This window comes from Sander lucioperca, chromosome 10 (genome assembly GCF_008315115.2).
Source record: "Sander lucioperca isolate FBNREF2018 chromosome 10, SLUC_FBN_1.2, whole genome shotgun sequence".
In the NCBI taxonomy this organism is placed as follows: Eukaryota; Metazoa; Chordata; class Actinopteri; order Perciformes; family Percidae; genus Sander; species Sander lucioperca.
In genome coordinates, this window is record NC_050182.1 from 5,564,738 (window position 1) to 5,592,457 (window position 27,720).

The following is a 27,720-nucleotide window of genomic DNA, read 5'->3' on the forward strand; positions in this document are numbered from 1 at the left end:
AAGATGCTGCAGACACACAGTGTGGGTTAAAACCATTAAAAGACTTGAGACATTAGCTGCTAAGCAAACAACAACTCTTTCATAACTTCAAAGCAGAACTAAAAACCACACACTTTTCTGAGAAATTAGTACAATGTAAACTTTACCATTTCCCTATCAGCCTTCACACAGGCTCTGTTGTTTTAAAAAGATAAATGTTTCTTATCTGCTGGTGAGATACTGTAAGCATCTCATCTTTTGTGTAGTTTTAATATTATTTTTCATAATGCATGATGCTTTTAAAGCATGACAACACATTGGCAGCAAATGCTATTGAAATGGCAAAATTCACAGCCATGATATTATCAAACATTTATGTATTAGCATTTGTGTATCACTTATTTTAGGCCACTAGAGTGTCAGTGAGCCGTGATGAGAAAAAACAATGGATCTGCAAAAAGAAGGCTTTATCTGTTTAAACACTGCAGTCAGACTATGCATGATAATATCAAGTGGCTATCAAACTATGAAGACTTTCAAAGCTGTTGGTGTCTGAAAGAACAGACACGTGGATTAAATGTATAAGTGCAATTAGAGATTGGATTGATTTTTCTCTTTCTATGGTAAATATCAGTTTATGTAACATGTTTAATCAAAGATGAGACAGAAGCAGATCTGGCCTCGGTGTGTTCGCTGCATTTAGAGCTTACATGTTCCCTTTGCCTTTCACGCAGTGCATTCTGGGATACACTCCTGTATACTGACATGAGTATAGGGGATGAGTGATGGATGTTTATTCTCAGTATGATGAACAATGAACGTATTGATGTTCATTCATTATTATTGCTTGTGAATATGTAATATGTGTAATTTATGACTAGTAATCAGGTTATTGATTAGAAAAGACTTAAATAGTGATCTTACATTGAATAGTGCAGCTTTTATGGTTTTAGTTACAGTACAGATATAAGATATAGATAACAGATAGAAGGCTTGATTTGTTAACAGAGCATGTTAAGTACTAAAGAAAACACTGTATATGGTTTGGAAGATCATATTCAGCCAGTCATGATTGTAAAAACCTTTCTCAACCAAAAACAGAAGTTGATCTTATCAGACTTACAGATGCACTGTGGATTCATTTCAGCAGTACTTCTCTTTCTACAAGTCAGACAGAACCCAACAGAGCGACTGTAACCATGGCGGAGGAGGAAGTTAACTACGCTTCGGTTGTATTCAAAAGTAAGAAACATCCTCCAACCCAAGGTAAGTACAGTATTTAGTTTTTAAAAACAGTATATCAATAATAGATATCTTGGAACTTATGCTGTTGCTATGGATCAGATACTGTATCTTTGTTCATGTGATCATATGCAATGTTGATTACTTGTACTGGTATTTTCTTCACTAATAATGGATAGAAAATACAGTTCTGATCAGAATAGTAAATCCAAATAGTTGCATAATTTGTTGATACCTGTAGAATAAAGTCTAACTATTTAGGATCTGATATGGAATTGTATTTGATTTTTTTTTTTTTTACCATAATCAAGAAAAATAGTGTCTAACAGTGTATTAACATCTATTTTTTTCTGCTTAGAGCATGTTTAGGTATAATAGTGTCTTAAGTATATTTTGGGTCCAATAGTCCTATGGCATTATATGTGGTTTCTAATAAGGCAACAATTTAGGTATATGGTGTGTAATTATGGTATAACTGTGTTTGTTTACTATCTAATGAAGAACATATTGGGTGGTGATGGCACAGTGGATATGACATATGTCTTTGGTGTGGGAGATCTGGGTTCAATTCACATAGCGATACATCAACCAATGTGTCCCTGAGCAAGACACTTAACCCATAGTTCCTCCAGAAGCGTGCGACCTCTGACATATAGCACATATAGCAATTGTAAGTCACTTTGGATAAAAGTGTCAGCTAAATGACATGTAATGTAATATTTGTTAGCTTTTGTCTAATTTGCTATAACGTATGTCTTATTAAATAAACCAAGTAAACACATACAATTCAAATCATGCACAATGTTCAACTGTTAAGATTGACTCTGTCCTCAAACTTCCACCAACTAATCCACTGGAATAGCCCATTTCCATTTAATTTCAATGTAGTTTTACTGCAGTTACCATTTTATGAACTCACGTTGGATTTAAACTGATGGTCTTTTTTAGTATTGCCTGTTTACAGTACGTCACCCACAGTGGAGAATCCACCCAGACCACAGCTACTTAAAACCAGTCAGTAGAGATGCACCGATTACAACTTTCTAGGCCAATTCCGATTTTTCATTGAGTTTGACCAGCCGATAACGATTTTAGCCGATTCCGAGTTCATTTTTTCTAACCACTTTACAGCACACAAATATTTATTTTCTATCTTTTAACAGAAAATTTTACATTTTGCATAGAACATAGAACATTTTTTGAATAGATAATCGATCATTATAAAATAGAACTATATAAATTACTCCTGGTAAAAAAATCCAACTAAAGAAATATGATATATTTAGCAAACTAAATTTCTGTATGTATGAAAACAGGGAAAACAGGTAATGGCAATAAAATAATATATAAATAACAAATAAAAATAAAATATAGCCTTAATGCAGATAGATATTTCTCAAAACACACACACAGGCCTGTTTGAACATCAACAGTAACATTACCTGAAAACAGCGTGTAGTTCCTTTTTTAGCAAATTTGCTTTATGAGTCATTGTGCATAAATCTGAAAACTACCGTTGCTGTCAACAGGCTTATCTGCTAACGTTAGCTACCGACGGTTACCTCGGAACAATCCAGCAAATAGACGGTACCCTAGAGTGCCGTTACCTGAAACAGATGATTTAACGTCACCGCTCATTTTACACACAGTTTAGCAACAAAACTAAACGCTGAGGGAAGCTTACTACGGTTTTAATGTTTGTTTTGAGCGGTATGCATCCCCACTAACCTGGAAAGAGTTTTAAACAGTAATGTTAATACAGCGTGTCAGAGGAATACAGCATCTTTTTTTTTTGTTTACAGCGTCTCCTACAGTGGTCCCTCTGCCTCTGACGGGGCGCCAGAGGCAGACCACAGCGTTTGCTAACGTTAGCTTCTTGTCTGATAAACAGTAAATTCATCAAAGTCAGTGTGCCCAACGCTATTTTCCAATAAACTGTAGTTGTCATATTTCACAGGACCCGCGTGAGTGTGGTTTTCATGTTCCAGCCTCAGAGGGGAGAGAGAGCGTCTGACTGAGCCGTGTATAATTACGACTGTATGACATTTCATAAACAGCTGATTGAGCGGCAGTGCGCTGCTGCTACATGCATATAGCGGAAACCCTGCATGTGCACGTGTGGTGCTGCTGTTGCACGATGTAAACCATGCGGCTCCCGAGTGAATTTGACCGGCATAAAATCGGCATATGTCAGACTGACCGGCAGGTTGCCGGTCATGGCCGATGACATGAAAATCGGCCAATCCGGTCACTCGGTGCATCTCTACCAGTCAGGGAAATGTGGATCCAAATATTTAACTCTTAAGTCGACGTTGTCGCCCTCGACAGGAGAATACATCCCCTGTGTGTGTGTGTGTGTGTGTGTGTGTGTGTGTGTGCATTGGAAGGCAGAGGATCAGCAGAGGCATATAGATAAAGACACGGTTTTAAAGTGTTTTAAGTATTTCCCCTTAAAAGACAGAGTTTCCCCTTTTTGTCTAGGATCTGCTAAGTGTGAGACAATTTCAACATCTGTGGTTTTAGCTGACAGATCCCTGTGTGAAATTATTTTATGACTTCTGAAACATACATTACAGGACAAAAGCAAGGAGCCCCTAAAGTCACAAAAAATCTTAATCAGCCGAGTTCTGAAAATGATATGGTGACTGTGTGCAACATTATTATCACATGAGAAGAAGAGATGCATTGTACCCGATTTAGCTACTCAATAATATAAATACTAAAATCCAATCCTTATATACAAATATACATACAAATATCAATCCATTACACCCAACAGTATGCATTATTTCTAAGATAACTAATTTGTTCCGATAAGTTATTATCTTATGCTTACAAGATAAAAAAATCTTATTTACGGCGCTTTAGGGCCTCCGTATCAAAAAGCGATCCTCATCAGGAGGGATTTTTTGTTTCTTTGATATGAACAAATAAGCCTTTAAAGCCTTTATTTCACCACTACACAGTAATTAACTATGGATTGTGTCCTTCAACCTTTCAGCTAGAAAGGAGGAGGAAACTGTGTATGATGAATTGAAGGTGCAAAGTGAAACAAATGAACCAACCGCTGACACAAGTAAGTTGTTAATGTAAAATAATTTTATAATAATTTTACTACTATTACTTACTTGGCAATGAATCCTTTTCTGATTCACAGCAGGAGTTTTGCTCGACAAGAAAGCAAACAACAGACGTCTCCAGTATCAGCAGCTGGCCTGTTGTTTGGGGATTCTTTGTGTCATTCTGCTGTTGGGCATCATAGCAGTCGTCTACTGTAAGTATACTGAACAGGCAGTCCATGCATGAACTCACACTGAGACATGAGACAAACCTTAAAGGGGTGGTTCAGAATTTTGGACATAGGACCTCATTTCCAAGTTAGCCAGTGTGTTATTTATCAGTGGAGACAGTTTTCAACATTTTTCTTCCAGTCCTTCCAGTTGCAGAGTTCACTGGTGCTAGGCTAGTGCAAGTCAACAGTATCTGCTAGCCTGCCATTAAAAGCAGTCTTACACACTCCACAGTACACCCGAGGCAAATAAATTATAACGCCAGACTATCGATGTAAATGTCCGTTGATAAAATAATGTTAGAAATAAAACTACCCTTGTATCTCAATGATCACATTACATTTTGAGGGACTAGTTTCTCAGCAGCGGCGGAATTTTACTTATCTCCGGTTAGTAGTACTGCGCCATAAAGTAAACGGAGAAGCGCACTCCAGTCGGGAAACCTAGTAGCTGCTGGCTTGGACATCAAGATACCGGCGGAGACCCTACTCAAGTGCCAAATGTGTAGTGATCATTTTAGACCAGACCACTTTGAAAAACCCCGCAATCTAAAGGACCACAAGTCACTGACAACAAATGTGGTTCAATCCATCTTTCTAGATGCACCAACAGCTACTGATGAACAGGTAATAACTTTTGGTAGGCTACTCTAGCTAATACAGCTAGCCCCTTTCATAACGTTAGCCTAGCTGCTACTGATAGATTGAGACTGACAACGTTAGGGGAACGTTACTGTTCAATGCGTTGTGGAGAGTGATAACATTAGCTAACGGTATAGCTACACTCTTGGTAGATACCTGGCTGGGCTAACCGCTAACTTTAGGTAATTACTGACAGAAACATCATGTAAGCTCGGACAGTTTACATGCAAATTGATAGCCCGTGTGCTTTCATGTACCGGTAACGTTATGTGAGTTATAGCCTGGCAGAGTGGAATTAGTTGGAGCTCACAGCAGCAGGCAAATAAACTTGCGTGATTGTCATGGAAACCGGCTTTCTCGGTAGCCTAAGTAATATCACTCCGCCGCCGCTGTAGCCTAAGCTACCAACTACAGGGAACAAAGTATAACTATTGCAATGCGATGCAAGGGTAGTTTTAATTCTAACATTATTCTATCAACAGACATTTACATCAATAGTCTGGCGTTATAATTTATTTGCCTCTGGTGTACTGTGGAGTGGGTAAGACTGCTTTTAATGGCAGGCTAGCAGATACAGTTGACTTGCGCTAGCCTAGCACCAGTGAACTCTGCAACTGGAAGGACTGGATGAAAAATGTTGAAAACTGTCTCCATTGATAAATAACACACTGGCTAACTTGGAAATGAGGTCCTATGTCCACAATTCTGAACCACCCTTTTAAAGAATAACAGTATTAGTTATCATCTGTAACCAATATTTGATATCAGTCATGTATTCGCCCAGAGGTGGATCTAGAAAAATATTTATGGGGTGGCGAGAGGGGGGCAGGAATTTTTGAGGGGTGGCAACATATGGCAGACGTATATATACTGAATTTAATCACAGTTTGATAAGAAATAGTATGTACACACTACAAAAGGGAACAGGCTGCCATTTACAAACTCAGACAGACAAACGTAATCTCATGCAATCAATGTCCTGCATCTGAGGTTTGATGTGGAACAGTTGATATTAGGAATAAGTGACCATACGATGAGATCTCACTTAATAGGAGATAGAAGTATGATAGAAGTAAGGGGCATTATCACAGGAAAGGCATTAAGGTAAGACACAGGTGATGAGTGGCAGATGTGTGAGAGGGGAAGCCAACAGTTTTGGACTGTGTCAGAGAGGCAGCGCTGCAGGCAGCATGTGTACAAGATTAGGAACTGTCATTGATTAGTTATAACCATCAGACTGTGTTAACACACACTAACATTTTAGCCTGGGAGAGTATTTTTAGGTTAATTTGTTTAATTTTTTTATTTAATCTGAGCAATAGATCTAAAATACATTCTACACAAAATATAAAAACTCATCTCCCCATCTCATCACACTTTCACACTGACAACTTTCCCTAATTATTCATATTTAAGCAAACATGAATTTTTATATTTATTTGATGTCTAAGCAATGTCTCTTAAATTTTATAAAAATGTCCGTCTTTGTCATTTGTTGTTCTTATTCATATGTAACTTAGTATATATGCAGCAACAGTTTCCATACCATGTGGAGCAGCTTGACTGGAGATGGTTGGTGATGGCCCAGCTCTCTGCTTTCCCTTTCACTGTCTGAGCCCTGCACGGTATCTTGTCTCTGGCTTTCTCCCTCCTCATCTTGGTGATGCTCTCCCTCCATATCTTCACCGCTGTGGTGTTCTCCACCTCCTCCTGTCCCTGGTTGCCTTGGCCTTGTATTCTCTCTCTGTCACCTTTCTGTTGCCCTTTTCTCTCCACCTCGTCTCCGTCTTCTCTCTCTCCTTCCACCTCGTCTCTGTCTTCTCTCTCTCCTTCCACCTCATCTTCATCTTCTCTCTCTCCTTCCACCTCTTTTCTCTCTCCTTCCATCTTCTCCGTCTACCTTGCTCAGTTGATCATTTTCTATTTCTCTCGCCTTTCTCTTCGGTGAGAAAAAACTACATATGCTACCTTTCCTCTTCAAGATTCAAAGATTAAAAGTCATTTTACAATGTTTTCCTTGATAGACGTTGAATCAATATTAGCTTTTTTAGCCTACTTTACACAGAACAATCGTCAGACCTAAGTAACATTATATGTATAGTTAGCAAAATAACATTCTTCAACCTGATTTTTATCATCTCAAAATCAGCATCGCAACTATGCTAGCACTGTGCTTTCATTATAATTTCATTTCTTGATAGATAGTTAATCCGTTTTGACCTCTTTCCTCCTGTGTCTCCTTTCCTCACGACTCCTGGCTCCCTCGCTTCGCGCCGCTCAGTTTTCCAAACAAATCAGGCTCTTGCCGCTCTGGCATCATCTCGTGCTGCATTCACTGCAGTCGGACATTGGAGATTCGCGCTCATAAATTGTCAAATTGGCCATAACTTTTAATTTGTTGCTGCCAACAGGGGTGGCAGCAGGGGTGGCAAGGCTTTCTTTTAGGGTGGCACTTGCCACCCTATGCCACCCCGGTAGATCCGCCCCTGTATTCACCACAGAATGAGATAGAAGCCCCAATGAGAAAATACACACATGCATTGTATGCATAAAAGGAATTAAAGGTTAAGGTTGTTTTCACACCTACCTCGTTTGGTCAGTTTAAAACAAACACTGGAGCATCTCAGTTCACTTCTAAGTGAACTAGAGTTCAGTTCACTTCAGGTGAGAACGCGATCCGACCCAAATACAGGAAGTGAACCAAAAACAGACCATTTACTAGCCTGAAATTTCAACCTTGCACACAATGTACAGACTTATATATGATTTAAGGGACGATAACTTTCAGATCCATCAGCTGTTTTGAGCACACATGGCTGGTCGTGTGGGTGACATCATCATCTCTCTCCTTCACTCGCTGTCTGTCAGCAGCTCATTGTTCACCTTCTTCTGAAATATTACAAACTCTAAAGCAGAACCAGAAAACCTGAGTCGTTATAAATGTGGTGTTGCTCCATTATTTCTGAGACCAGAAGTGTCGGTGAGTTTTGGATATTCTGTCCAATATGCGAGCAACCGTCTCAATTACGTGATGTGTGTTTACAGTGTTTGGTGTGTTTGACAAAGTGCAGTGTGAAAGCAAACTGAACCAAATGAAAAATGCAACAATGTTGCAACTTCAGCCATGAATCACACCGAGTCCACCGAACTATAGGTGTGATAGCGCCCTAAGTCAAGTGATGATCTATGTTTTCTCTTCAACAAATCCCATGATCAGACCCAAACCAACAATGAATGTGTCCACAAACAAGTATACAGTGTGTGTATCAAAGTCACATATATCTTTTCTGTTCAATCTGTTCAAGGCTGGAAATAAAAAAATATATACACTCACTCTTATCTCAATTTTCAAAAATACTTGAAAAACTATTTGTTGCAAGACTGGACTGCTTTGTGGAAAAACATCATCTATTAATTGATTGTCAATAAGGATTTAGAGAAAGAAGATCAACATCGATGGCCTTGATGGAACTTATGGAAAAACCTACAGGTTCAGTTGATGATAAGAAGTTTGCAGTGGGAGTGTTCATAGACCATTTGATACCATAGATCATGATATTATGTTGGAAAAAATGGAAAGGTTTGGAATCAGAGGTGTAGGTCTGGAATGGCTGAAGAGCTACATCAAAAATAGGAGACAGTATGTACAAGTGGGAAATGCCATGTCCAAGTTAGTTAACATCACGTGTGGCGTGCCACAGGGTTCGATAATTGGACAAAAATTATTCATTATGTATATAAATTATATTTGTAATGTGTCCAATATATTGAAATATGTCATTTTTGCAGATGATACTAACATTTTCTGTACAGACGACTGTTTACAAAAGCTAATGGACAAGGTGACAGTAGAACTAGGTAAATTGAAACTGTGGTTTGATGTAAACAAGTTATCTCTAAATTTGAAAAAAACAAAGTTTATGATTTTTGGAAATCGAAAAACACATTTAACAACTCATGTAAGCTTAAGGATAGAAACTGAAGAGTTAGAGAGAGTTTATGAACACACCTTTCTAGGGGTAATAATTGACCATAAAATCAGTTGGAAATCACAAGTAAACCATGTAAGATCCAAAATTTCCAGAAGCATTGGGGTATTGAGTAAAGTCAGACACTTCCTAAATTATAGATCTATGAACACTCTCTACAGCACGCTGATACTACCATATTTAACGTACTGTGTTGAGATTTGGGGCAATGCCTGTAAAACCACTCTACAGACAGTGTGCAGAGTTCAGAAAAGAGCTATATGAATTGTGAATAATGTCGGCTTCAATTATCATACTAATTATTTATTTCTTAAGTCAAACACACTGAAATTCATGGACCTGTTGAACCAAAATACTACGTTAGTTCTGTACAAGGCCCGAAATAATCTACTTCCCCCCAACATTCAAACCATGTTTAGAGAAAGAGAAGGGGGTTACGCCCTCAGAGGCGACCTTAATTGGAAACAACCTACCTGTAACACAGTAATGAAAAGCAGGTGCATTTCTGTCTGTGGCGTGAAGTTATGGAACGCATTGCCAAGGGAATTAAAACATATCGGAAATGTTTTTAAATTTAAAAAAGGATTCAAAGATATGATACTAGATAAGTATAGAAATTGAGTAATATTATTGTGTGCGAAGGTGGATAGTCATGTTGATGATGATAAGCATCATTACCATTATGGTTGTCATCATTAATTATGATATTATTTACTTTAAGGTGGCAATTGCAATGTATATAAGCACTGACCCTAAATGGGTATGTGTAGGTGTGTATCTATATATGTATGTATGTATGTATGTATGTATGTATATATGTCTGTATGTATGTATGTATGTATGTATGTCTGTGTGTATGTATGTATGTATGTATGTATGTATGTATGTATGTATGTATGTATGTATGTATGTAGGTATGTATGTATGTATGTATGTATGTCTGTGTGTATGTATGTAGGTATGTATGTATGTATGTATGTATGTCTGTGTGTATGTATGTAGGTATGTATGTATGTATGTATGTATGTATGTATGTATGTATGTATGTATGTATGTCTGTGTGTATGTATGTATGTATGTATGTATGTATGTATGTATGTACGTAGGTAGATGTAGGCATGTTTTGATTTGCTTTTTTGTTTTTTTCTTTCCGTATAATTTCTTTTATCTTTTTCGTCTTGTCGATTTTATTCCCTTGAAAATGAGTTTGTTATTTTAAAAATGTGACAAGGGGGGGCCTTATATAAGCTGAAGCTTCCGACCCCACCCTTTGGTTACGACCAATAAAATTCATTCATTCATTCATTCATTTTGTAATGGAGCTCAGTGAGCCACACTGTAGCACTGGGTGACTTGTTCCTTCATAACAATAAAGATGGCCACTGTAGCTTTTGAGTCAATTCCACATCAGCGTCCACACCACATACAGAGGTTGGTTTGAGTCTTTTCAAGGGATTTGTTGAAATATTCTTAAAGGTGAGACAGGCAGGAAATAGCTTCAAAAAGTGGCAAAATTACAAATCCAAAATTGCATTATCACTATGATTAAGAAGCTAATTTTCAATTTGCAGTTGCTTGAGGAGGGACAACAACAATCTGATAGTCCAGTTGAGCAACCTGACACAAAACTATAATGTCTTAGAAAGCAAGATCAAAGACCTGACTGCAGAAATCCAGAACCTGACAATCCTTATTTAAAGGACAGGTTCACATTTTTCAACACCATCCTCTGTCTGTCACTTTAGTTACTTCTGTCATTTCTGAAAACAACGGCAAGCTGACGGCAGAAATCCAGCAGCTGGAGATACTGATGCAGCATCTGAATTTATCCAAAGACAACGAGACTCTACTGGCTGCCATTCAGCACCTGACAAACCTCAACGACAAACTGAGCTCAGACAATGAGAAGTTGAGGAGGGACCACGATGATCTGACAGCAGTAACAAACTGGAATAAACTCAACGTCAGTCGAGCTCAGTGGAGCATTGATGTCTACTGTCCCAAAACAGATAAAGGTATGTTCAGATCTCATTAATTAGATCCAATAATAACCAATAATAATATCACAATACAGTAATGTTGTTTATTGATTGGTCTCTGTTGTTTCAGTGAGACAGTGTAAAGGTTGTCAGAATGGCTGGAGACTCAGTGGGTCTAACTGCTATGTGTATCATAACGCTGATCCTCCTGATCAGAAAACCTGGGAAGAAGCTCGAGAAGACTGTAGAGGAAAGAGTTCAGATTTGGTTGTTGTACATAGTCAAGAGGAAAAGGTAATGAGAAAACTGTGGACATTTTTATGAAACAATTATTAAATTAAAATGTATTTTCTGTATCTGAACACACTGAGTCTGTACACTGTAAAAAAAACTGAAACTGAAAGAAAGGAAACACAAACATTAAAACATTACAAAAACACAACATGGTAAAAGAACATTAAAAACCTGTAACTGTAAATAATAATTGCCATTTTGAAAAAAAATTAAATTGTTTTCACAGAAGAAGACCATTTCATAATTATTTTAAGTTCCCAAATATTAATATTTTACATCATATGGTAAACTGTTAAATTTAAGTTATACATTTCTTAGATTAGATCAAATTTGTTTTTACAGGTGTAAATATCCTTTATTAAATATTTATAAGCAAAAATGACACAAGATTTGATGTCAAATTAAAGCTACAAACTATATTTTCATATTGAAAATAACTTTTTACAAGAAAGTTATTTTACAGCATTTCTTTGGTGTCCCAGCTGCCAGATTATTACCATTTTTTGCAGGATTTTTTTTAACAATGTAGATAACAGTATGATTATTTAGTTAAAGTGTTTAAATATCTGATAACTGTTTCTCTCTTGTCAGACTGCTCTCAATAAATACAGCGTGGGTAGTTCAGGAACTGATGGATACTGGTTTGGCCTGAGAGCTGAAGGTGGGAGATGGAAGTGGATTGATGGAAGTAATCTGACTGAAAGGTAAGAGACACATTCCTAAACACTCTGAATCATAAAATCTATCAGCCTTGATCTAAACATCATGTTCTTCCCTCAGCTACTGGACACCACAACCTCCTCCTACTGCTACTGATGGTCAGTGTGTAATGTCTGTCCAGACCGTAGGATGGAGATCAGTGAACTGTACTGAGAAAAAACAATGGATCTGCATAATGAAGGCTGTATCTGTTTAAACACTGCAGTCAGACTCTGCATGATAATATCAACTGGCTTATAAATATCAAACTGTAAAGTCTTCTACTTCACTATTTAAATGTTTTGGTAGAAAACGAGAAAATAAATATTTACATTGAATTATTTTGTAAAGCCGTTTGTGTGTCTCAGAATAAAAACAGACACTTAGATTTGAATACATTTAGATATTTGATTATATAGGTATGCTAATGTAAGTCTGTGAAACATACAGTGACTAGACTGAAGGGGCACTGTTATCATTGATACCTGTTGAATGAGCTTTTGTTCTGCTTTGTTAGAGATGTGATGATTATAATTTGTATATCAGCAGATTGATGACAGGGACAGACAGACTGCTCAGTCTCCTGTTTCCTATGTATCATGTAACATATATTGTTGCTACTCATTGGCCAAAATGGGGGCACTGCATCACTTGTTCTCAACAGAATGTCCTCAGAGCTTTTTTCTTCAGCATGTTAGGAATATTAATGTGTAAAATGTTTTCTATTTATCTATCTAGAAGCAAATTCATGTTTTATTACATTGAATAAAAACACTGTGACACATTGTTGTTGTTATTGTCTTTTTCTTACATAATGCTGATTGAAACTATTTTCACCAATGTAGAACAAACAACATAATTCAGGAAGTTGCAACATCATTGAACAGGATGTGTGAGACAAGCAGATTGAAAGAAAAAATGACAATCACAACCATGAAGTGAATAAAATAGGGAACAACCTCAAATCAGACCATCACAGTGGAGCAGACGGCCTCCTAACAGCTCTCATACAGGACTGCAGTAGGACTTTAAACATTTGTTCAGGATGAACAGAAAACCACAGGAGGAAATTGGTACTTTAAAATATTCTAATGTTTATGTGTGTGCATGTAAAACATTATCTAATGTGTCTTTATATGTACCAGGATGTTGTCTCCATTCTTTGTGTGTTTTGTAATGTTAGATTCTTCTGATGCTTGACAACAGCACCAACGGGTTTTAAAATGTCCCAATTCATTTCATATTGCATCTTTTGCATTATGATTCTATTCACTCTACTGAACATATTGGGAATGATGAGATTTAATGTATTTGTGTCAGTCAACTAAAGAAGAAGCTGCTTATTTATCAAAGACTTATTTGGGAAAAAGCAAATAGTGTATTTTAAAAAGGGGCATTTAATTTTGGCTAATGTATATAATATTAAGAAAATACCAACCATATATTCCAGCATATTGTCTATATTTGTGTGTGATGTTGATCTTTCAGAAGAAATGGAGGAAGAAGCTGACTATGTTAATGCTCCAGTATGTACTGTGGATAAAGTGGCAGCCCCTCCAGGTACATTTCACACATTTAACATCTTAAAATAGAAGATAAAGGCTCTCTCGCGTCACATCATTATGAACAGGTAAGGAAGTGGTCTTGAAGAGGATTCTTTTCTTTCTGTCTCAGTCTTGACTGTCTCTCAGTTGGACTCAGTCTCGACTACTTCAGGTCTTGGACTTGTTGTCTTGACTATAGAAATAATAATAACCAATAATAATAATAATAATAATAATAATATCACAATGCAGTAATGTTGTTTATTGGTTGGTCTCTGTAGTTTCAGAGAGACAGTGTAAAGCTTGTCAGGAGGACTGGAGACTCAGCCAGTCTAACTGCTGTGAGATTCATGACGCTGATCCTCCTCATCAGAAAACCTGGGAAGAAGCTGAGAAGACTGCAGAGGAAAGAGTTCAGATTTGGTTGTTGAACATAATGAAGAGGAAAAGGTAATGAGAAAACTGTGGGAGTTTTGATGACACAACTGAGCCCTGAGGTATTTTTGACATCTTATGGTCCGCCTGGTTTTATTTTCTAATAAAGCTTGTAAAACATCAACCCTGCTGTGCAGTCAATCTGTAAACATTTTTTGTCAGAACAAACGGGGCTATTAGAATATTTTTGCTGCAGTGATGCCACTTGAATGTAAAAAAAAGTTATGGGATCATAACGGAAATTGAATCTCACAGATATGTATTGATATCACACACACAGCAATGCTACACTCAGTGCTTGAAGTGGAAAAAAGGTGCCGCTACTGTCTTGCATTGGCAAATCATTATGACATTTGAGATTTCTACAGTGAAAAACAAATTTGGAGATATTGCTGGTACAACAACAATGTATTGTTATTTATTAACAACATAAATGTATGTATTTCTTTAAACAAGTCGTGTGTGTGTGTGTGTGTGTGTGTGTGTGTGTGTGTGTGTGTGTGTGTGTGTGTGTGTGTGTGTGTGTGTGTGTGTGATTCTCTTGACAGCTTTAGTCCTCTCTCTGTCTGGTCAGAAAGTGACGGGATGCTGCTACATGTTTTGCAGCCCAGTTTGTTATCTTTGAAAACAAGCCAGTTGTTCGTGGAGCATATAATTGTATAAATTCATAATTTGGTCCCTTGATCAACAGTCAGGCCATCCATGTGTTTCGTTACTCATGTTATTGTTGACGTCGGTGTCATTGACTAAGGTAACGTTAAGGTTGGTAGCTGCAGACTCCTCATTAACGCTAGCTGTTCCGCTCACATCAACGTTAACGTTAGTTTGAAGCTCATGAATCGTACCTGATGTTTCTGGTTGGACCTCTGTTGACGTGTCTGGCTCTGGCACACGCATTCTTTTAGTACCTTTCTGAAGCCAGGCTAACATAACGACTTACAAACTCGACACACTTCTTTTTACCTTTTACCTTTTAGTGACAAGTCTGTTACAGTCTGGCTGCAGGCATCAGGCAGCTTTTCTGAACTGAGGTAAGTCACGTAGTGCCCTCTGGTAATGTAGTTTATGTAACGTTAGGGTCAATCTCTCTGACACTGACGCTTTCTCTGTCAGTGGTGGAGTACCGGCTACAATGCAAGTGCAGGTACGCTTAAGAGTAAAATGTAGAAGTGCTGGTACTGCGTACCGGTGAGTACCGGCCCACTTCGAGCACTGGCTACACTAGCATTTCTGTTGTCTAAAACAGTTCTCCTATGTCTTGGGAGTCAAATAGTGAAAAAATGAACATTATATTGAAGATTATAACTTACATAGTATACAAACTATTTACATTTCTTCAAAAAACAAATGTGTCCAGGCCATTTTAGAATATCTTTGTAGAATAAGCAATAATTCATCTCTTTTCACAGCTTCTTTGCTTTATTCTATGACATACCAAAGGCATGCAAGTATACATGATAAAATAGCTTTCAATTTCATCACTTTTCAGGAGGAATGAAGCATTATTTAAATGAGCTGTAAGGGTACCAATAAATTTGAGCACGTCTGTAAATGGTAGTGTTGATAAACAACCAAAACTTAATAAATGATGGACATAAAGTGTATCAATCCTGGATGTAACAGTTTGAACTTATTGCACAAAGACCCCGAAAAACTCTGGATTTTCACGCTGGATAAAAAACCTTCTGTAAGGGCTACGAAGACACCAAAGACATCAACGGAACAGCACAAGTGTTAGCTTTTAGAAAACGCAATGTTTCTACTCATTATGGTTATGAAATGAGTAAGTCATGAATCAGAGATGCTCTGTCGTATACGACAAGATCGGGCTCAGACGTATTTTCTGTAGGTCTTCACTGTGAGTCTGTAAATTACAGTGTGTTTATTTATATTATTATTATTATTATTATTATTATTTATATCTATAGTGTTTAAATATCTGATAACTGTCAGAAAGTACTCGATGAATACAGCCGGAGTAGTTCAGGAACTGATGGATACTGGTTTGGCCTGAGAGCTGAAGGTGGGAGATGGAAGTGATCTGACTGAAAGGTAAGAGACACATTCCTAAACACTTTGAATCACAAAAGCATGATAATATCAACTGGTGTATTGTATATGTTAGAGGTAGCGGTGGAATGTAACAAAGTACATTTACTCCAGTACTGTACTTACGTACAAATGTTGCGGTATTTGTACTTTACTTGAGTCTTTTCTTTTCATATCACTTTCTACTTCTACTCCACATTTCAGAAAGAAATGTTGTACTTTTTACTCCACTACATTCATCTGACAGCTTTAGTAACTTTACACATTAAGATTTTTTTCACACAAAACACATGTAGTTTATAAAATATCATGTTTTATTTTAAAGTAAACTAGCCAACAATATAACAGCCTACAAGTCCAGCTGAAATGATCAGACCATTAAACACACAACTGTTTGGATCCTTGCCAGTTTCATTTTTCTGCATTGAGTAATTTTACTTTTTATACTTAAAGTACATTTTCCTGATGATACTTACATACTTTCACTTAAGTAACATTTTAATGCAGGGCTTTTACTTGTAACAGTGAATTTTTACAGTGTGCTATTAGTACTTTTACTTAAGTAAAGGATCTGAATACTTCTTCCACCACTGATTATAGAGGTATGGTGTGTCTGACTGACACCAGCATTTAGGAAAATACAGGTACTGGCCTGAAGGGGCACTAAACTGTTAATTATCAATAACTTTAAATGTGCATTTATTTTTTTTCTTAGAGATGCGATACTTTTATTTCCTGTATTTATTTATTTTTAGATTATTTTTGGCTTACTTAAGACACAAAACACTCTGACAAAGGACACGGGGAAACACAGAGGCTAACTACACTAGGAAACGAGCAAACCAGGAACAGGTGAGACAACAGGTGACACACATCAGGGCGGGGCAGGACTATCAGACAAGGCGGGAAAACAGAATGTAAAACTAGACAAGACAAGACAGAAAACAGACTATCAAAATAAAACAGGAAACAGAAATATACACAGAGAACAGAACACAGTCAAAACGGGGTAAACAGAAATCTACACAATGAACAGGGAAATAAGTAAACCGAAATATACACAACAGAAATAAACAAAACCAGATACATACAGAAATCTTCAAACAAGGCAACAGAAATATACAAACAGGTAACAAATGTACCGAATAGATATACAAAAACATACAGAAAACATAATACAAGCAACACCAAAATACACAACCACAACAAGTGGCTTCAGTGAGGAAAATTCAAGCCAGCCCAGACATTCTCTGGACAGGCGTGGTGTTGCTGCTATTCATATGTTAATTAGGCCAGACACTCTCTGGCCAGGAGAGGTTTCCCTGGTATTCATATGCTTATTAGAGCCATTAGCACCTCTGTGGGAGCTCTCCACATACATCATGGTTCGTTTCCGACAATATGTGGCACAGACGAACGCGACGTTCACAGCCTATAAATTGTTGTTAACTGCCGAAAATTAGGGAGATACACGGGCGTTTACGGGGACGAAAATCCCACTTTTCATGCAGTGTATGTTAATGTACCAGCATGCACTGTGGATAAAGTAGCAGCCCTCCAGGTACATTTTTACAGATTCAAAATTATTAAACATGAGATTTATTTATTAATATTGTTAAAAAATATGATAGTGATGGAGATTTAATATTTGAATGTTTATAGCTCAGCTCTTTTTCCCTGTAGGACTTCAAATGTATTCAAATCCCCTTTGACTGTTAAATCAACATCATTAACTCAACTGAGTTCTTATTTTTCTCTCAGACCAGAGGTCTCTCTTCTTCACTCAGTCTTTTCTACTGATAGCAGTGTGTTGGCTGATACTGTTAGTCATCATGGGCCTTCGTATCCACTGTGAGTACCACTGTCTTAGCTTGTTGTTGTAGTCCTTATTTAAAGGACAGGTTCACATTGTTAATTGTTGTAACACCATCCTCTTTCTGTCACTGTAGTTCCTTCTGTCATTTCAGCTGGAGACACTGATGCAGCATCTGAATTTATCCAAAGACAACGAGAATCTACTGGCTGCCATTCAGCATCTGACAAACCTCAACGACAAACTGAGCTCAGACAATGACAAGTTGAGGAGGGACTATGATGATCTGACAGCAGTAAACCTGCAGCTGGAGACACAGAGGAACAACTGTGCTCAGTGGAGCGTTGATGCCTACTGCCCCAAAATAAATAACGGTATGTTATTATATAAAAGGGGAATTGACATCAACAACGTTGTTTCTATTGCAACTGATGGGGCTCCAGCCATGATGGAGAAGGGAACTGTCCAGTGGCTGAAAGAGGAGCATTCAGACCTTCTGTCATACCACTGTATAATACACCAGTCAGTGTTGTGTGCCAGTCTTGGAAAAGAATATTCAGATGTAATGGAGACTACTATGAAGCTTGTAAACTAACTGAGAGCCTCCTCTGCCCTTCAATACAGTCTTCTGTGGGCATTCCTCACTGAACTAAGTATTAATTTTTGATGTTTTATTGTAGCCTACTGTGTTTTATGATGGGGTGGGTGGGACATAGTGAGGTTGAGACTGCTAAGTGGTGACTACACACAGTGAAAGAATGCTTGTGTTACCGGCACCAGACCTAGGGGGAATCTGGACCGGCAGCAATGGCTACACAGGCTAGGAAGCACTGCGCAGCTTAAGGAAAACTGTGAATCAACAGAGAGCACGTTAGCGTGTTGCTCACGGCAAAACTTGTTTATTTCTGAAACAATTGCATACAGTTCCCATACATTCACTTCACATTCACTGGACTCGGACACCTACAGTCTTTGACATATAACCAATGCTATCCTGCTAACACAAATTTAACCGTAGCATAATACACACCCATACATACAACATTCTTACACATCATGTTCTCTCATACACGTGCACTTAATATTAGCACTTGACAAGATGGCGTCGCCATGTTACTGAATGACCGGGAATGTAAAACTAGCTTGAAACAGTATTTCTCATCACCATTTCCTCACTGATGGCTGGCTAATACTCTGAACAAAAGATAGAACATATTTTCTTATGTTACAGGACGCTAATATCAGTAACTTACACTTACAAACTACTATGAAAAACTACATTGTAAAACCAAAGTTCATACGAACTACTCAGCCTGCCGACACTGGTCGGAACAACTAGCTTCAAAGTTACGCTTTCTACTCCTAAAACAAACACCTCAAAATCAGCTCACAACATCACACAACGATTTCTATAACATTTAGATAATCTGCTGATACAAGCAGTATGAGGATACAATATACAATACCATATGAAAAAGTGAGTTTTTCAGTACCTGTGAATCAACAGAGAGCACGTTAGCGTGTTGCTCACGGCAAAACTTGTTTATTTCTGAGCTGCGCATGAGCAGAGCTAAGAGCTACGGTCTCCCTAATGGATCCACAGCAGCGCCATCTACTGACGTGGAAGCGTAATAGCTTCAATTAGTCTGTAAGGATTAGTTACAATGGTTCAAATATTAAACAAAAATTGGGGGGTTGTCTGTTTAAACAAAAACTAAACATACAGCCTTTTCAACCTACTACACTTGCTTTAGCCTACTTTATATTTTCAAATTAATTTCAAACACTGATACTGACAATAGGAATAATGCTGAATGTGTCTAGGAGCCCAGGCCACACAGCCTGCATCTGCTTTTTGTAAATAAAATGCCATGAAACATTTTCATATTTTACTGCCTGTGTGAACAACAACAGGGATCAGAGAAGCAGCATATCAGCCCTGCTGCAGAGGTATGGTGGCTGTCCATATATGCATTGTTTTCACGGATGGGATCTCCCCGCTTCCCAGCATTGCACGCTAGTGAGCTTGCCACCAGTTTCTCTTCACTGACCACTGACATGCAAAGAAAACAGTCTACACCCTCCTACAACCGCGATGGCTGCAGCTCATTGGATGATCGCGTCACGTGAGGCTGGCTGCTCCTGATTTTCAAAACTGACCATAATGGATGCTCGTTCGGAATACGAGCTCGTATTTTATGAAAATAGTTTACCGAAACATGTTTCTGAAAATATTTTAAGGGAGAAACAGGCTCAGCAGTTGCTGAATCTGTCTTCATTTCAGATTGACAAAGGTCACTTTAAAAGATTTTCGTCAGCTTTTGAGAGGCGCCTAACCGGCCGCTCTTCAACTTTATGCAAATGAGGTGTGGGCGACCAGCTTCTTCTCCTGGAGAGGTATGGTGTGTCTGACTACTGACACCAGCATTTAGGAACATACAGTGACTGGCCTGAAGGGGCACTAAACTGTTAATTATGAATAACTTGAAATGTGATTTTCTTCTTCTTTGTTAGAGATGCAGTGCTTGTTTCTTTGTGACATTTTATATCGTTGCTCCAGATTGGTCAACACAGGGCGTTGCATCACTTGTTCTCAACAGAATCAATCAATCAACGTTTATCTAAATAGTGCTTGAATCAATAGTTTTTTTTATTCTGACTAAAGGAGAAGACTTGAGACGCAACCAAACAACAACTCTGTCACGACTTCAAAGCAGAACTAAAAACCACACACTTTTCTGAGAAATATAAATTAGTACACTGTTAACTTTATCATTTCCCTTACAGCCTTCACACATACAGGCTCTGTTACTTCCTAAAAAGATGAATGTTCTTTCTGCTAGTGAGATATTCTAATATATAATAATAGAATAAAACTTTAATCATCTCTCTTTTGTGCAACAGTATGTTGTATTGTTACTTTTCGTAATGCATGATGCTTTTTGGCAGCAAACACTTTTGAAATGGCAAAATATATTATTTCATTAGAGACACTGCAGACAGTAATGTCCAACACTAGACTTCCCCTTCACAGCAACACGTTATTATTAGCTGCAGAACTGCAAAAAACAACAGTCACAAATTTGAGGCAGAAGTCCAGTAAAGATCATCACAGCAGACCAGACGGCCTCCTAACAGCTCTCATACAGGACTGCAGCAGGACTTTAAAGGGGTGATAGAATGCAAACCCGAGTTTACCTTGTCAGAGTTGAATAACGACAGTTCAGAGGGTAAAAGGGGCATACAGAGAACCTCAAAGTCCCACTGACACCTCTTTCCTCTGCAAATCTCACAATTTGAAACTGCTGCTGAAAACGGGCGAATCCCAACAAAGCTAATAGTTGACGTAAACTCGGTGGCGGTACCTGATTTGGCTCTGGTCTGTACCTTTGTCACGCCCCAAAATGTACATACAGACAACTGGTCTGAGACCAGCTGGTGTTCTGAATGTAGGTCGCGTAGATCTCAGACACTAGTTTAGTTACGCGCTGCTCTGTGTACTTTCACAGGAATTACAAAGAAGAAAGTTTGGAAGTTTTTCAAGTATATTGAAAACAAACTACGGTCGTAAATGCAGTGTTCCAGGCTGTACAGGGAATGCTGACACTTTTCACATTTCATTGCGAGCTGCCGGTCGTGGTGCTCCAGGTAAGCGGTAGTTGGTGGTTCAGTTACCCCAGAAAAGGTGACTGTGCGCTGGGTACAGAGCAGCATGAGCTGCCGGTCGTGGAGCTCCATCATGTCAGCGGTAGTTGGTGGTCTAGTTACCAGGTAACTAGGAGTGTGGCAGGCATGTTTTCATTTATATTGCAATGTAAATAATATACTTAACACTTACAGTACACTTAACAGTACCCCTGTTCAGCTTCTTTTTTCCCTGTAGGATTTTAAATGTATTCAAATCCCCTTTGACTGTTAAATCAACATCATTAACTCAACTGAGTTCTTATTTTTCTCTCAGACCAGAGGTCTCTCTTCTTCACTCAGTCTTTTCCACTGATAGCAGTGTGTTGGCTGATACTGTTAGTCATCATGGGCCTTCGTATCCACTGTGAGTACCACTGTCTTAGCTTGTTGTTGTAGTCCTTATTTAAAGGACAGGTTCACAGTTTTCAACACCATCCTCTGTCTGTCACTTTAGTTACTTCTGTCATTTCTGAAAACGACGCCAAGCTGACGGCAGAAATCCAGCAGCTGGAGACACTGATGCAGCATCTGAATTTATCCAAAGATAACTCGACAATGAGAACTGGAGGAGAGACCACAACAATCTGACCCTCCAGGTTGACCACTTAACACAAGACTACACTGGACCTTGGAGTGTTTGGTCTGATAGTCTGGTTGGTTTGGGGCGGTGTGAAAGCTCATCTGGACTCTGGTGTGGATCAAACAACCAAACTCTGGTCCACTTAAAAACGGGGGTCTCAGTTCACTTCCAAGTGAACTAGAGTTCAGTTTCCTTCAGGTGAGAACGCGATCCGACCCAAATACAGGAAGTGAACCAAAAACAGAGCATTTACTAGCCTGAAATTTCAACCTTACACACAATGTACAGACTTATATATGATTTAAGGGACGATAACTTTCAGATCTATCAGCTGTTCTGAGCACACATGGCTGGTCGTCTGGGTGACATCATCATCATCTCTCTTCTTCACTCGCTGTCTGTCAGCAGCTCATTGTTCACCTTCTTCTGAAATATTACAACTCTAAAGCAGAACCAGAACACCTGAGTCGTTATAAATGTGGTGTTGCTCCATTATTTCTGGGACCAGAAGTGTCGGCGAGTTTGGGATATTCTGTCCAATAAACAAGCAACTGTCTCAATCGTGTGACGTGTGTTTACAGTGTTTGGTGTGTTTGACAAAGTGCAGTGTGAAAGTAAACCGAACCAAATGAAAAATGCAACAATGTTGCAACTTCAGCCATGAATCACACCGAGTCCACCGAACTATAGGTGTGATAGCGCCCTAAGTCAAGTGATGATCTATGTTTTCAACAAATCCCAAGTAAATCCTCAAAACAGCAATGTCATTTTTCTCTTTAGAACGGTTTATGGCCCTGACACACCAACCCGACGGCTGACCGTCGGCAGAAAAGGCAGTCGGTCTGATCAGTCTGCTCCCCGAGGTCCAAAAAGTGCCTCAGAGCACTCCGAACCGACTTGAGCGTACGTTCTGCACGTGCGCGAGACTTAATACAAAAAATGAAAAACGGAAATGACGAACTCATCTCGTGGGTCTGATTTTGAGAGGCGTTCATCACTCATCCCGCTTGCCATTTCCGGGTTAGCACTCCACCAATCAGATTGGTCACTGAGTCCGACTGCCCGCCTCCGACCTAGTACGTCAGGTCGGCCAAAATGAAGGCCAACGGCCCCTCACACCGAACAGACTCGAGTCACCGACCTCGTCAGACTGTCCGACGGCCGATTATCGGGTTGGTGTGTCAGGGCCCTTAGTATAGAGGATCTTTGGTCATATTATAACTATTCTGCCCTCGGGGGATTCCTCTTCACTATATATTATCTTTGTTTCATCGGCAATGATGGACTAGCCTTCTATTGGTTGACAATACCTAAACAAGATTTTGAATTGTATATGTTAGAGGTATGGTGTGTCTCACTGACAGCAGTATTTAGGAAAATCCAGTGACTGGCCTGAAGGGGCACTAAACTGTTAATTATGAATAACTTTAAACATGCTTTTATTTTTCATTCTTTTATATTGTTGCCACAGATAAGCAACAGCCAACATTGAATGAAAAATCTGTCACGTTTTTTTGTTGTTGTTTTTTCATTGGAAATGTCAGAACGCTTTAATCAACAGAGGAGGAACAACTGTATTCAGGATGCTGTAACATGTTTAATCCAGATGAGACAGAAGCAGATCTGGTCTCAGTGTGTTCGCTGCATTTAGAGTTTACATGTTCCCTCATGTTCACATGGGTTTCCTCCCACAGTCCAAACACGGGCAGATCAATCTGTTTATGCCTTTCATGCAATGCATGCTGGGATATGCTCCTGTTAACAGACATAAGCAGGTACAGGGGAGGAGAGATGGATGTTTGTTCTCAGTATGATGAACAATGAACTTCTATGTGAATAGTTATCAATTTGTTTATTCATCATTGTTGCTTGGGGGAAGATGCTGCAGACACACAGTGTGTATTAATTAACACCATAAAAGGAGAAGACTTAAGACCAAACTCTTTCACAACTTCAAAGCAGAACTAAAAACCACACACTTTTCTGAGAAATATAAATTAGTACACTGTAAACTTTATCATTTCTCTTACAGCCTTCCGAAGCAGAAGTCCAGTAAAGATCATCACAGCAGACCAGACGGCCTCCTAACAGCTCTCATACAGGACTGCAGCAGGACTTTAAACATTTGTTCAGGATGAACAGAAATCCACAGGAGGAAATTGGTACTTATCATGTTTATGTGTCTGTATATAAAACTACTATATGTATTTATGTACCACAACGTTGTCTACATTTGTGTTTGATGTTAATCTTCCAGAGGAAATCGATGAAGAGGAAGATGACTATGTTAATACTCCAGCCTGGACTGTGGATAAAGTGGTAGCCCCTCCAGGTACATTTCACAGTCATTTCAGTCATTATGTTCAAAAAATGTGATTATTATTTATTATAATATTTTTTTTATTATTATTAGTTTATTTGTCAGGGACAATGCAGCGCACATTATTACATACATTATTATCATAGTCAAAGCCATAACAATATGTGTAGATGGGTTGCAGAAAAGGTTTCTAGCCAATTGGCTAATTTGCAACCCCATTCCCTGTTCAAGCCTTTCTAGAAAAATAATCCAAATATAATTTTAACTGCAGAACTACATAGTGTGAGTTACACAATCATGCAGCAAATACATTGTATACTAATATATTTCATCAACATTTCACAGAGTCGTGACCACATTACACAGAACAGCACATCACGTAACAACACAAACCCCAAGCACCCGGACTCTCACACTCACTCAGCTATACCCTAACCATAACCTTGGCAGCCATATACAACCAGCCACGCATCCACAGACAATACATTACTACAACACAACTGACTCAGTGGTTACATCTTTGGTTTTCTTTCAGCCAGTATTTCACCATTCTATTAAATGTTTTCAGTTCAGTTTGTGTTTTTATTTCTGTTGGTAAATTATTCCAAAAATGGGTCCCTATCACTGAAAAACATGACTGGCCCAAAGTGGTTTTGCGCCCCTCTGCTATTCAGTTGCCACCCACTGCTCCCCTAGTGGCCACTCTCCTTGTGTTTGTTTTAGTCACAAAAGGACAGAGTACGGCTGGAGCTAGATTATGATAAAAATATGAGTGTTTAAAAGCTCAGCTTCTTTTTGCCTTGTAGGACTTATGAGATTTATTTATCAAAAATGTTAAAAAAAAATGTGATAGTGATGGATCTTTAAAATATGAATGTTTAAAAGCTCAGCTTCTTTTTTCCCTGTAGGACTTCAAATGTATTCAAATCCCCTTTGACTGTTAAATCAACATCATTAACTCAACTGAGTTCTTATTTTTCTCTCAGACCAGAGGTCTCTCTTCTTCACTCAGTCTTTTCCACTGATAGCAGTGTGTTGGCTGATACTGTTAGTCATCATGGGCCTTCGTATCCACTGTGAGTACCACTGTCTTAGCTTGTTGTTGGTAGTCCTTATTTAAAGGACAGGTTCACATTTTTCAACACCATCCTCTGTCTGTCACTTTAGTTACTTCTGTCATTTCTGAAAACGACGCCAAGCTGACGGCAGAAATCCAGCAGCTGGAGACACTGATGCAGCATCTGAATTTATCCAAAGACAACGAGACTCTACTGGCTGCCATTCAGCACCTGACAAATCTCAACGACAAACTGAGCTCAGACAATGAGAAGTTGAGGAGGGACTACGATGATCTGACAGCAGTAACAAACTGGAATAAACTCAACGTCAGTCGAGCTCAGTGGAGCATTGATGCCTACTGTCCCAAAACACATAAAGGTATGTTCAGATCTCATTAATTAGATCCAATAATAACCAATAATAATATCACAATACAGTAATGTTGTTTATTGATTGGTCTCTGTTGTTTCAGTGAGACAGTGTAAAGGTTGTCAGAATGGCTGGAGACTCAGTGGGTCTAACTGCTATGTGATTCATAACGCTAAACCTGCTGATCAGAAAACCTGGGAAGAAGCTCGAGAAGACTGTAGAGGAAAGAGTTCAGATTTGGTTGTTGTACATAATGAAGAGGAAAAGGTAATGAGAAAACTGTGGACATTTTTATGAAACAATTATTAAATTAAAATGTATTTTCTGTATCTGAACACACTGAGTCTGTACACTGTAAAAAAAACTGAAACTGAAAGAAAGGAAACACAAACATTAAAACATTACAAAAACACAACATGGTAAAAGAACATTAAAAACCTGTAACTGTAAATAATAATTGCCATTTTGAAAAAAAATTAAATTGTTTTCACAGAAGAAGACCATTTCATAATTATTTTAAGTTCCCAAATATTAATATTTTACATCATATGGTAAACTGTTAAATTTAAGTTATACATTTCTTAGATTAGATCAAATTTGTTTTTACAGGTGTAAATATCCTTTATTAAATATTTATAAGCAAAAATGACACAAGATTTGATGTCAAATTAAAGCTACAAACTATATTTTCATATTGAAAATAACTTTTTACAAGAAAGTTATTTTACAGCATTTCTTTGGTGTCCCAGCTGCCAGATTATTACCATTTTTTGCAGGATTTTTTTTAACAATGTAGATAACAGTATGATTATTTAGTTAAAGTGTTTAAATATCTGATAACTGTTTCTCTCTTGTCAGACTGCTCTCAATACATACAGCGTGGGTAGTTCAGGAACTGATGGATACTGGTTTGGCCTGAGAGCTGAAGGTGGGAGATGGAAGTGGATTGATGGAAGTAATCTGACTGAAAGGTAAGAGACACATTCCTAAACACTCTGAATCATAAAATCTATCAGCCTTGATCTAAACATCATGTTCTTCCCTCAGCTACTGGACACCACAACCTCCTCCTACTGCTACTGATGGTCAGTGTGTAATGTCTGTCCAGAACGTAGGATGGAGATCAGTGAACTGTACTGAGAAAAAACAATGGATCTGCATAATGAAGGCTGTATCTGTTTAAACACTGCAGTCAGACTCTGCATGATAATATCAACTGGCTTATAAATATCAAACTGTAAAGTCTTCTACTTCACTATTTAAATGTTTTGGTAGAAAACGAGAAAATAAATATTTACATTGAATTATTTTGTAAAGCCGTTTGTGTGTCTCAGAATAAAAACAGACACTTAGATTTGAATACATTTAGATATTTGATTATATAGGTATGCTAATGTAAGTCTGTGAAACATACAGTGACTAGACTGAAGGGGCACTGTTATCATTGATACCTGTTGAATGAGCTTTTGTTCTGCTTTGTTAGAGATGTGATGATTATAATTTGTATATCAGCAGATTGATGACAGGGACAGACAGACTGCTCAGTCTCCTGTTTCCTATGTATCATGTAACATATATTGTTGCTACTCATTGGCCAAAATGGGGGCACTGCATCACTTGTTCTCAACAGAATGTCCTCAGAGCTTTTTTCTTCAGCATGTTAGGAATATTAATGTGTAAAATGTTTTCTATTTATCTATCTAGAAGCAAATTCATGTTTTATTACATTGAATAAAAACACTGTGACACAT

The 27,720-nt window shown here is 38.2% G+C and overlaps 3 protein-coding genes across 3 annotated transcripts in view; all 3 read left to right on the forward strand.

Annotated features, from left to right (window-relative positions):
* LOC116037832 (low affinity immunoglobulin epsilon Fc receptor-like) overlaps positions 1–12,895 on the forward strand; it is a 57,275-nt gene extending 44,380 nt beyond the window's left edge. The window contains exons 5-7 of the mRNA XM_036006034.1: positions 11,251–11,414; positions 12,006–12,118; positions 12,195–12,895. Coding sequence (XP_035861927.1) covers positions 11,251–11,414; positions 12,006–12,118; positions 12,195–12,330 — 413 coding nt within the window. The 3' untranslated portion in view covers positions 12,331–12,895. The remainder of the gene's footprint in view (positions 1–11,250; positions 11,415–12,005; positions 12,119–12,194) is intronic.
* LOC118496018 (CD209 antigen-like protein C) overlaps positions 1–27,720 on the forward strand; it is a 331,629-nt gene that overhangs the window by 289,562 nt on the left and 14,347 nt on the right. The gene's annotated exons all lie outside the window — the stretch shown is intronic.
* Positions 13,146–27,717, forward strand: LOC118496017 (CD209 antigen-like protein B). Its single transcript, XM_036006041.1, has 7 exons — positions 13,146–13,186; positions 24,479–24,553; positions 25,528–25,617; positions 25,709–25,978; positions 26,073–26,236; positions 26,828–26,940; positions 27,017–27,717. Exons 1-7 carry the CDS (start codon positions 13,159–13,161, stop codon positions 27,150–27,152), a joined length of 876 nt encoding a protein of 291 aa, XP_035861934.1. The 5' UTR covers positions 13,146–13,158; the 3' UTR covers positions 27,153–27,717.